The following is a 12606-nucleotide window of genomic DNA, read 5'->3' as shown; positions in this document are numbered from 1 at the left end:
TTAGGCTTCAATTTTTTTGACAGGCCAGGCCTAGACTTGGCAAAGCCTAGCTCGGTCCAGCCTATTTCCACCCCTAGTTATGGCATAATAGATTAGGCCGTCCTAGTTTCCCTTATCTTAAGTATTTATTTCCAAAATTTTCCAAATAAATAAATTCCTCACAATTTCATTGTGAAACTTGTCACTTAGCTAAAGATCATCGCATGTCTTTTACTTCAAAAGTTTATTCTGCTTCGTAACCTTTTATAAATGGCGGAGCCAGGAATTTTAGACAGCTTGGGAAAAAACTTTACACCATTGATTATTCATCCGTTTTAATTTTCACATGCTATTTTTATTAATTTACCCCTAATTTTGTCTAAAAATCAACTATTAAATTGGGGAGAGTACAAAGAAAATAGGGGTTGAGCCCGGGCGCCTGCCCGGGCTAGCTGGGCCTTGGCTCCGCCCCTGAATTTTATTTAATCCATAGTGATGTTTGGTGTCCTTCAAAAATTAAAACTATTTCTGGAAAAAATTGGTTTGTGATATTTATTGATGACATTACACGTGTGTGTTGGGTTTATCTCTTAGAAAAAAACTGAATTGGAATAAAGGTTTAAAGATTTTTACACGTGTGTGTTGGATTTATCTATTAGAAAAAACTGAATTGGAACAAAGGTTTAAATTTTTTTCCAATGATTGAAAACCAATTTCAATCTAAGATTGGCATTCTAAGGTCGAACAATGACACTGAATATTTCAACAAATATCTAAGTACATTCCTAGTGTAGCTAAGGGGATAATTCATCAATCCACTTGTTGTGATACTCCACAACAAAACGGTATTGCTGAACGAAAAAATAGACATCTCCTCGAAGTTACTAGAGCTATTATGTTTTCTATGAATGTACCTAAATATCTTTGGGGAAATGCCTAATTAACTGCTTTTTACCTCATCAATAGAATGCCATCTCGTGTTTTAAAGTATGAGACTCCTGTGCAAGTTTTACAAAATTATTTTCCCACATCTCGCATCATTGCGGATCTTCCCCTTAAAGCTTTTGGTTGTCTTTGTTATGTCTACATCCCAAATATTTTTCGTTCCAAATTGGATCCTAAAGTTGAAAAATGTGTTTTTCTTGGCTACGCTTCAAATAAAAAGGGTTATAAATGTTTTAACCCAATAACAAAGAATTTTTTTGAAAGTATGGATGTCAATTTTGTTGAAAATCAACCTTTATTTAATAAAAATTCTCTTTAGGGGGAGAATTGTTATGTTGATAAAGAAGATTTTTTTTGGGAAACTTTACCTGCACTGGATGATATTGTGACTACAAATCATCCAGAACCCAGAATGCTTAATCTTGAATTGTCGGATAATATAATGTCTGAAATAAGGGGAGAAAAACTGATTGAGGATCATAATCCTCAACTTCAAGTGTACCCAACCTCCTGCTACTATATGATCCTCTACGGTGACTGTTATACTAATTAAAACTCTGTGTTTGAGACTCCATTAACCTTTTTGCGATATCTAAATCCTTGTATTAACATGTCCTTTTTTTATTTGGTGTCGGTTGTTACTTGGATGAAGTTCTTTGGTGATGGATCTCCGTCAGGCCTGTTTTCGTATGGATCTCATCGATTACATAGAATTGAGGTGGTGCAATATCTTAGAATTCAACATAGTTCTTAGGTGCAATGTATGAGGTTATTTTTTTTCATCTCATGGTGGTTTCGACAGAGATCTGATTTAGGATCAAGGATGATCTATTAGTGAAATTTCCTAAGAATTAGAGGTCGATTCCCACAGGCGGCACCGCTGTTCCATATATGAACTATATTTAGTGTTGATTGATGACACATGAATTTGGAATCAATGATGTTAATCTTTGGTACGATGATGCAGAATGGACATGTAAGGTTAGCCCTCTAACGTCCAAGTCAGTTACATAGTCCAAGATGAGTATAATGAAAAGATCATAAAGTGAACCTTGAATCATATGTGTGTTGACTATATACGTTGGACCATCTTTGGTTGGCCCAAAATAATTGGCAACCGAATGCATGTGATGGGGCGTGAGATACACTTAGATGTCAGATTAATCTAGACGACTAAGATAAGACCCACAAGATAGTTTTACCTGCTTGGCGGAGAAAAGGAGCATACATGTTCTACGCCAAATATCTTCCTTCTTCGCTATTTGGGCTTCAACATTTAGGGCGTTGCGAATGGCCTGAAACAACTCCAAAGAGCATTAAATACAAATATTTGAATATTGAAGCATTAGCTTTATAAATACATAAAAAGTAATATAGATTAAAAAGAAGAAGAAAAATTACGTGAAATATATTGATTGATTAAATGTACAAAATAATTTATAAGTGGTGACATTTATAGAGAAAAGTATGGTACAAACTTTAGAATTGTGGCTTACAAAAAATGTCGTCTCATTCGACTATTTACGCGTGTAAGGCATGAATGTTCCTTTATTTCGGGGGTACATGGCGATCCACTTTCGACTTGTTGTCTTTTATTTCTAATAATGTTATGTTGATTCTATCCTTATGTGTGTGAATTTCCCAACTCGTAGTTTCACATTCTCTGTCCTCTTCGATTAGAGACAATATTAACATGAAACATGACCATAAAGTCCAATATCCAATGCTATTGTGTTTTGACTAAAGTTTCTAGTCTTGACAATCACAATATACCACATTAATTTCGAAAAGATTCAATTGATTCATACTTGACTTTATTTGTCTTTGTTTTACCTTCACTTAATTGAGGAATCTTCAACTAATCCTAAAATCGTATTTTGTAAAATTTTAATTACACAAATTATTTTTAGTGTAAACAACATTTAAACCAATATTTATATATTTATTTAAGTATTTATTTTGAGGATTAAAAGACTATGTATTTTATACATAGATCAATTTCAATATGATTTTTTTACACTAGTTAGAACAAAATAATAAAGACAAAAAATAACTATTGCATATTTTATAAAGGTGAAGAATAAAATAAAAAAATACACAAAGGGAAGAAAATATTCAAACAATAAAATATAAGTTTTTCAAAATAATTTAGTAGTTAATAATAAATAGTAACGAATATTATAAGGACATTTTTTAAAAACTTAAAAGAATAAATTTAAAACAATTCAATATATCAAAAATTAAAACAATTCAGCTAAATTTTTTTAAAAAGATTAAAAATTAATTTTTTTAAATAATATTTCCTTTATTTAAAATTCTTAAATAATGCCTCTTAATTAAATTACCTATGCAATATAAATTATAATAGACTATCAATAAAAATGAACAGTGAGTTACTCGTTTAGTCAGCTCCGGGTAAATTTTGGTCAAAATAAAAACTTTCAATAATTTTATATCTATTTTATTGAACCGAATAAACTGTTTGTTCATGTATCTGAACACGTGGCAATCTTTCATTGGCTAAACATTTTTCTAACGCTTTGAATAAAAAATGCGCTCGATATTTTTATAGCCGTTAGAACTCTTATCTATCATCATCATTTTCTCCGTTTTCTAGAACAAAAAAATAACACTCGCTTCACTTCTTTCACATTTTCAACCCTAATTTACAAAACTCAGTTTTTTTTCTTTCTCATTTCACATAAAATTCCGCTGGAAAATCTCACGAAAATGAAGGGAGTGAAAGGAAAGTTGCTGAAGAAGCTGAAATCAATCAAACAGATTGGATATCTAAAGCCAGATCGAGTTCTTCAGGTGAAGTCCATTGATGGGTATGCAGATTTTCTCCCAAAGATTTCATCTTTCAATATATCGAACCCGTTTGTTTCTGGAGAAAACGAGGGTAAGAAAAATGTCGAGAATTGCGAGAATTTGAAGGAGGGGGAACCTGAGATAGTTGATGTGTCAGAGCTCATGAAAGGTCTCGAAGATGATGAAGAAATGGGATTAGATGATGATGGTTGTGATGAGAATAAAGAGAATATTGGTTATAAAGGTGTTGTTTCGGAAATTGAGTCGAAACAGAGTGAGGTTTTGCGAGATAAGAAACCACCACTGTTGCCGAGAGGTAATTCTGATAGGAAAAGGAAAATTTCTTTTTCAGAGAGTGATGATTTTGAGTTTCGGAGACCAGATTTGAATTCGGGCAGCTTGTTTGATCCGAAGCTACTGGCTGCTTTCGAGGAAGCAGTGAAGGAACATTGTAGAATGACAGAGGAACAGAGGAGGGCCAGAGTTGAAGAAGACTTATTACAGAAAGTTAAATTTGTTGAAGATGATAATGAAGTTGAAGTTGAAGTTGATCCTTTGTTGTTGTTTGAAGAGAAATGTCCACCGGGTGGTGATGGAACTGTGATTTTCTACTCAACATCACTTACAGGAATCAGAAAGACTTATGAAGACTGCAACAGAATTCGGTTCCTTTTGCAAAGTTTCAAGGTTTTGTATCTTGAGAGAGATGTGTCAATGCATAGAGAGTTTAAGGATGAGTTGTGGAGTATTTTGGGTGAGAAAATTGTGCCTCCTAGGCTTTTTGTTAAGGGGAGATATATAGGTGCAGCTGAGGAAGTTATGAGTTTGCATGAACAAGGGAAGTTGAAGAAAATTCTTGAAGGGGTTCCATTGGATTGGTCAAATGGTCCTTGTGATTCTTGTGGTGGTTTAAGGTTTGTGATGTGCTTTCAATGCAATGGTAGCCATAAGATTTTTGCTAAGGAAGAGAAAGAGGCTAGTGAGTGTTTGCAGTGTAATGAGAATGGATTGGTTGTGTGTGCTTATTGTGGCTAGATTGAGAATGTTGTTCATGATACTATACTTGTTTGTTCAATTTGAGGTTGTAGTGTCTATAATTGTGTTTTGTGATTACACATTGATAGAGTTATTTTTTGGTGTAAGTGCTATAAGCACTGATTTTTCCTTGGATGTTTGCACTGTTTCTTGGCTAAAGTCTATAGTTGTTTTAATATCAGATTCTGTGTCTATAGTGCATTTTTACTTTGATGGTTTTTTCTCACTATTTAGTCTTGTCTCTTTGTATTCTGTAACGTTAGAAATTAGAATCATCAATAACTATTAATAATCTCTTCTCATCTTAAATACATAGTTACATCTCTTCCATTTCTACATTTCAAACCTATCTTTCTCTCAATCTATCTCAATATGTTGCAACCTCAAAAATACCCTTATGTTCTCTTAGTATTAGTTTTAGCATTCCTCGATCTATGTTCTGCTACTCAATTCATAGTGGGGGATTCAGCAGGCTGGGTTATTCCACCATATCCAACATACTATACTAGTTGGACGGATTCCCATTTCATTAGAGAAGGAGACTCTCTAGGTAAAGGCTTAATCTTGCTTTAATATATGTGTATATTATGCTAGCTAGGAACCATTTCATTATATATTTTTTTGTGATGTTAACACAGAATTCAACTTTGATACAAAATTCTACAACCTAATTCAAGTGTCAAAATCTGAGTATGAGCATTGCGCAGCACTTGAACCTCTGAAGGTGTTCAATACTAGCCCTATCAATTTCCTATTAAAGGAGAAAGATGTCTACTACTTCATATGTAGTGTCTCAAATTATTGTTCTTTAGGCCAAAAGATTATGATTGATGTCCATGGAGTTTCCTTACAAATTACACCAGCACCATCAGCATCACCTCCAAAGATATCTTCACGATCATTACCAAATGGTTATGCTCCTCAACCAAGTGCTGCCATGATTATTAACCCTTCAAAATCTATAGATGTACCATCTCCTACACCTTTAGGAGGTCCTGCTTCACCATCTTCAAGTCAAGGGGTGAAATATGATGTTGATGTGGTATTATTGGTTTGTGTTAAGGTTGGTACATTCCTAGGATTTTGGATAATGTAATGTCAGAGCTTTATCTAGGGACTTGGTGGGGTTAACTTTGGGTTTGATTAACTTGAAGTGTGATTCTCATTTACTTGTTATGTTATGCAATGGGATGTTTTGATTTTTCTGTATTTGAAGAGACTTTGTTGTGAATAGGAATTAGTTTAAATGTATTTATTTAGTGTAATTACCGATATAGCCCTGTAACCTTTATATATACGAGAAATAATAATGAGAAAAGTATCAAGCCAAGAATTATTGACATGGTATCAGTAGGTTTTCGATCAAACCTGTGAGTTTTAGGTTAATCTTGGCTTTATTCAGCGACACCCCACTGGGTCGCTCTTGAAATCGTCTCGGTAGATCTCGTTTCTCGGTACTTGAAATCATCTCGGTTCTCGGTAATCTCTTCCAAGATTGCGATTCTAATCTCGGGTGCTTACAAATCGTGTTTGCTTTGATCGTGTTATCGTATCGGTGTCGGCAAATATTGAATTAGGGTTTTGACTCTGTGTCGGCAATTATTCTGAATTAGGGTTTTGACTCTGTGTCGGCAATTATTCTGAATTAGAGTTTTGACTCTGTGTCGGCAATTATTCTGAATTAGGGTTTTGACTTGGTGTCGGCGAGTATCCTGAATTGGGGTGTTGATTTGGTGTCGGCAAGTATTTTCTTCAGTGTTCCGTTGGTGTTTCTTGTTTCACGTTAACAAAATTGTTACGTTAACAAAATTGTTCTTAAGTCATCTCTGATGTTATGGCTTCCGAAGAAGAGATAGATCATATTTGTGTTCGTTTTACCGGAAAGAATTATCTTGTTTGGGAATTTCAGTTTCGGATGTATGTCAAAGGGAAAGGATTATGGAGTCACTTGGACGATGTCTCTTTGGCACCGTTAGAGACAACTGACTTAGATGCATGGGAAATAGAAGATGCTCAGATTATCACTTGGATTCTCGGTACTATTGATCCTCACATGATTAATAATTTGCGATCTTTTTCCACTGCCCAAGAAATGTGGAACTACTTGAAGCGTATCTATAACCTAGACAATGCGGCCAAACGTTTTCAGTTGGAGCTAGACATTGCCAATTACAAACAAGGCAATCTGTCTGTTCAAGAATATTATTCTGGTTTTTTGAATTTGTGGACAGAACACTCTGCAATTATACATGTTGATGTTCCCAAAAGTTCTCTCGCGGATGTCCAAGAGGTCTACAATACTAGTAGGCGAGATCAATTTCTCATGAAGCTTCGTGCAGAATTTGAGGTTGTCAGAGGTGCCTTGTTGAATAGGAATCCCGTTCCTTCTTTAGATACATGTGTCGGTGAACTTCTCAGAGAGGAACAGCGTCTTGCTACTCAAGGATCCATGTCTCGTGATGTTGTCATTTCTGAGTCTGCTATGTTTGCATATGCTCCTCATAGTAGAGGTAAAGGTCGTGATATTCGACATGTCCAATGTTTCTCTTGCAAACAATTTGGACATTTTGCTCAGAGTTGCAGTAAGAAGTTTTGTAATTATTGCAAGAAGCGGGGCCATATTATCTCTGATTGTCCCACCCGTCCTCTACGATCAACACAACGTTCGGTGCAAGCATTTTCTGCTAGTACAAGCTCTGCAGTTGGTCCTTCCATCACCAATCCATCTAATGGTGGTGCTCTCCAACCTGAAATAATCCAACAGATGGTACTTTCCGCTCTATCAACCTTGGGAATTCAGGGTAAGTCTTCGAATGTTTCCCGCCCGTGGTTTCTTGATTCTGGTGCATCCAATCACATGACCGCCTCTTCTGAATACTTGCACAATTTACATTCTTACCATGGTAATCAGAAAATTCAAATTGCGGATGGTAATGCTCTCTCTATCACGAATGTTGGTGACCTCAACTCTGATTTTCGGGATGTGTTTGTAGCACCTGGACTTGCTTCTAATCTATTATCTGTTGGTCAATTGGTTGATAATAATTGTAATGTAAATTTTTCTCGTGATGGTTGCCTTGTGCAGGAACAGGTGTCGGGGAAGGTGGTTGCGAAGGGGCCTAAAGTGGGAAGACTGTTTCCACTTCAGTTTATTTCTAGTCATTTATCTCTTGTTTGTAAAAATGTCTTGAATTCTTATGAGGATTGGCATAGAAAATTGGGTCATCCTAACTCTGCTGTTTTATCTCATTTATTTAAAAATGGTTTATTAGGAAATAAAAGTGTTGTTTCTAATGCCTCTCTTTCATGTTCTGTTTGCAAATTAGCTAAAAGTAAAACACTTCCTTTTCCGTCTGGTGCTTATCGGGCTTCCTCTTGTTTTGAACTGATTCATACTGATGTATGGGGTATGTCTCCTGTAGTTTCTCATGCTCGCTATAAATATTTTGTCACATTTATTGATGATTATAGTCGTTTTACTTGGATATATTTTCTTCGTTCTAAATCTGAAGTGTTTTCTATGTTTAAGAAATTTCTGACATATGTTGAAACTCAATTTCATGAAAGTGTTAAAATTTTTCGCTCTGATTCTGGTGGTGAGTACATGTCTCGTGAGTTTCAAGAATTTCTTCAACAAAAAGGCATTTTGTCTCAACGATCTTGTCCCAATACCCCCCAACAAAATGGGATGGCAGAACGCAAGAATCGTCATTTGCTTGATGTGACCCGCACTTGACTTCTTCAAGCTTCTGTACCACCCCGATTTTGGGTGGAGGCTCTTTCCACAGCTGTCTTCTTGATCAATCGTCTTCCTTCTACGGTTATTGATCTCGATTCTCCCTTTTTTCGTCTTTTTAAAATTCAGCCTAATTATAATGATTTACATACCTTTGGATGTGTTTGTTTTGTTCACTTAGCTCCATTTGAAAGGCATAAGCTTGGAGCGCAGTCTGTTCAATGTGCGTTTATGGGGTATAGTCACTCTCATAAGGGATTTGTGTGTTATGATGTCACTAACCATCGTTTTCGTATTTCTAGGAATGTGACATTTTTTGATAATCAGTTTATGTTTCCATGTGTTTCTCCTGTCATGAATGATATTGTTACTCTTCCTAAGTTTTCTATTATGCATCAATCTATAGAACGCTATAAACCAGGTCATGTATATGTCAGAAAACACAAACAGCAGGTTCCCACACCCCTTCCCGACGCTGAACCGCCACCTGATCCTGTAATGGTTGAACCACGACGTTCTGGTCGAATATCTCGAGCACCAGATAGATATTCACCAGACAGGTATGATTCCTCACATACTTCTCTGACTGCCACACTCTCTAGCATATCTATTCTTACTTGCTATTCACAGGCTGTTAAAGATGTACGCTGGATAAAAGCAATGAATGAGGAACTTCAAGCTCTTCAAGAGAATTTCACATGGGATATTGTCTCCTGTCCTCCTCATGTTAAACCCATTGGCTGCAAATGGGTGTATTCTGTGAAATTGAATTCTGATGGGTCCCTTAACCGTTTCAAGGCTCGCTTGGTTGCCTTAGGAAACAAGCAGGAATATGGAATTGATTATGATGAGACATTTGCACCGGTTGCCAAAATGACATCTGTCCGTACGCTACTCTCTATAGCTGCTTCTAACGGGTGGACTCTTCATCAATTAGATGTGAAAAATGCTTTTCTTCATGGTGACCTGGCGGAAGATATTTATATGACTCCTCCTCAAGGTTTATTTCCGTCATCTAAGGGTGTGTGCAAGCTCAAACGCTCCTTATACGGTTTGAAACAAGCGCCTAGAGCATGGTATGAAAAATTTCGCTCCACTCTACTTGGGTTTTCCTTTACTCAGAGTCAGTACGATTCTTCTCTATTTATTCATAGAACATCTACTGGAATTGTCCTACTTCTTCTGTATGTTGATGATATGATTATTACTGGTTCTGATCATGCTTCCATTCAAAGCCTTAAACAGCAGTTACAAGCAGCGTTTCATATGAAAGATCTTGGTAATTTGCATTATTTTCTTGGTCTTGAGGTTCATTCTACATCCAAGGGCATATTCCTCCATCAACACAAGTATGCCACAGATTTAATTTCTATGGCTGGTCTGCAATCGGCTAATCCAGTAGATACTCCTCTTGAGGTTAATGTTAAATATCATCGTGATGATGGTGATCTGTTGCATGATCCCTTATTGTATCGTCAACTCGTGGGTAGCCTTAATTACTTGACTATTACTCGCCCTGACATATCATTTGCTGTTCAACAAGTAAGTCAATTCATGCACTCTCCTCGCCACCTACACCTGGCAGCAGTTCGACGTATAATTCGTTACTTGAAGGGAAGCTCTCATCGTGGTTTATTCTTTCCTACTGGCGTTCCTCTTAAATTGAGTGCTTATAGTGATGCCGATTGGGCAGGGTGCCCTGATACTCGACGATCTGTCACTGGTTGGTGCATGTTTCTTGGCTCTTCATTGATCTCATGGAAAAGTAAGAAACAAGCGAGAGTCTCTAAATCTTCTACTGAATCTGAGTATCGTGCCATGTCTGCTGCTTGTTCTGAAATAATTTGGCTTCGTGGTCTTTTGGCTGAACTTGGATTTCCTCAAATAGAGCCAACTTCACTTTATGCTGACAATACAAGTGCCATCCAAATTGTTGCGAATCCTGTTTTTCATGAACGCACCAAACATATTGAAGTTGATTGTCACTCAATCCGTGACGCTTATGATGACAGAATAATATCACTTCCTCATGTCAGTACTCAGTTGCAGATTGCGGATATTCTTACCAAGGCTGTTCCGCGTCCACGTCATCAGTTTCTTGTTAGCAAATTGATGCTCATTGACAAGCAGCATCAATTTGAGGGGGGATGTGAATAGGAATTAGTTTAAATGTATTTATTTAGTGTAATTACCGATATAGCCCTGTAACCTTTATATATACGAGAAATAATAATGAGAAAAGTATCAAGCCAAGAATTATTGACATTTGTAGCTTTTCGAAATTAGTTCTTATGTTTAGTCATATGTTTCTCACGTTTTTCGTGTGTTTCTTGTATCCACTTTCATAATAAGGCAATTCTGAATGTTATTGTTTAGAAGAACTTTATATAGAACCCATCATTTTATGCTTCCCAAACTCCAAGTAACATACTCAAAAGTTGATACAGAGCTGGTAATAAAAACATCACATAAACTTAAAAAATAAACCCATCATTTTAATGCTTTCTTGTTGTACAAGTTATCACCAAATTTTTAATGCTCTCTTTGATTAGCTGATAATGTTTTATTCTGTAACACTTGTCGTTTTTTTGTTTTTCAAATACATAGTCTAAAGATGCTACCAATACCAAAACAGACTTAAAAAAAATCGTTGTCACAAGTGCAATTTATCGTACATATTTTCAACCAAACAAACGACAAGTCAAACAAGCAAATGACTAATCAGCTGATCACACGTCTAGTCAACTAGGTACCAAATTTCGCACGATAACTGCAAATACATATATAATTATCATCGACACATATCCACAGAAAGACATTGGTCTGGATTATACAGATCGATATATCTTCCTACAAACCGGACAAGTCAAATTCATTCTCAACCAAGGATCAACACAAGCCACATGAAAGAAATGTCCACAACCAGGAAGCATTCTCAACAAATCAGCTTCTCTATAATCCATCAAACATATGGAACAGCAACAACTACTAACAGAATTAATATTATTGCTGTTACACATCTTAACTTCAGATAAACGTGGAAGAGTACTAATTTGATCATAGCTTCTACACACATTTGCAGTATTTTGATCAGCTGGTTGATCCACTACTACAGTTATTGTGGCGTGGTTTGTTTCACGTGCATGCTGTGGAGGTAGAGGTGAAAAAGTTGGTAGAGTGCATAGATAAGAGGCAATTGTAACTATAAGGGTTACAATTATTAAGCATACAAGAAATAAAATGAAATAACCCATTTTTCTAAACTCTGCATCATGAATGTTCATGTCTAGTGGCTATATTTCATGAGATAATTTTAAGCATGGTTTTGTTTATATATGTTAATTTACGTTATGGAAAATCTACTGTGAAGTGACGTTTTTTTAATTATTTGTTTTGTTTACCGTAATGGCAAATCTATATGTCCTATAATTTATCTAATGTTGGAGCTTTAATCTGTCCTATTGTAAGAAAAATATTCTAGTTATATACTGCTGCTGCGTACCGTGAGGATCAAGAATCTACTGTCTACTTAGAATTAATTAATTAATTTAGGTGATTATAAATTTATCTGTATCTTTTTCTTAATCAATTTATGCTCTCTCATCCTCTCATGAACACTAGGATAAAATATGAAGAAACTTCTTTTCGTTTATAAATTTGGTAAATTCTTATCTACCCAACTCAAAAAGTTGGGTAAAGTTACATTCTGTGTAAAATGTCTTGGAAACAACAAACAATTGTACTATTTTAGAATTAATTAAATATGTTAAAATAAATGGGATCTTGTGATTGGTTGAATATATACTATCCAACTTTTTGTGATGGGTAGAGAAGTTGTCCCCCTGTACCGGAAGCTCAAGTCCAAAGTTGCAATTTACAATCTTCAATCTCTGATCAATTCTGATTCTCCAGCGGAACAATAACATTGTCTGTGAGAATCGACATTTGATTCCTGTATTTTCCACTTTCTAACATTCATCTCTCGATTCATTGAACTGAAGCTTCTTCCACCTAGCAAATCGGATTCCTTGAAATCGAGCATCAAATCTCTGTTCTCGATGTACTCCGATCGTAGATCAACTATGATTATTAGTTTCTCA

General features: G+C 35.7%; 3 protein-coding genes across 3 annotated transcripts; 2 read left to right on the top strand and 1 right to left on the bottom strand.

The window, feature by feature from the left end:
• The first annotated feature begins 3551 nt into the window (after nucleotides 1-3551).
• LOC131614540 (uncharacterized protein At3g28850-like) lies at nucleotides 3552-4951 on the top strand. The gene has a single exon (XM_058886115.1). It carries the CDS (start codon nucleotides 3655-3657, stop codon nucleotides 4768-4770), a length of 1116 nt encoding a protein of 371 aa, XP_058742098.1. The 5' UTR covers nucleotides 3552-3654; the 3' UTR covers nucleotides 4771-4951.
• A 191-nt stretch (nucleotides 4952-5142) lies between these two features.
• On the top strand, nucleotides 5143-5866 carry LOC131614531 (cucumber peeling cupredoxin-like). The gene is made up of 2 exons (XM_058886107.1): nucleotides 5143-5320; nucleotides 5409-5866. Exons 1-2 carry the CDS (start codon nucleotides 5143-5145, stop codon nucleotides 5864-5866), a joined length of 636 nt encoding a protein of 211 aa, XP_058742090.1.
• A 5468-nt stretch (nucleotides 5867-11334) lies between these two features.
• Nucleotides 11335-11790, bottom strand: LOC131614525 (putative RING-H2 finger protein ATL71). Its single transcript, XM_058886101.1, has one exon. It carries the CDS (start codon nucleotides 11788-11790, stop codon nucleotides 11335-11337), a length of 456 nt encoding a protein of 151 aa, XP_058742084.1.
• Nucleotides 11791-12606: the final 816 nt, after the last annotated feature.

The sequence above is a fragment of the Vicia villosa genome, linkage group LG1, assembly GCF_029867415.1.
Source record: "Vicia villosa cultivar HV-30 ecotype Madison, WI linkage group LG1, Vvil1.0, whole genome shotgun sequence".
Taxonomy (NCBI): Eukaryota; Viridiplantae; Streptophyta; class Magnoliopsida; order Fabales; family Fabaceae; genus Vicia; species Vicia villosa.
The sequence above is the reverse complement of the archived record's forward strand: the minus strand, read 5'-3'. Positions and strand labels throughout refer to the sequence as shown.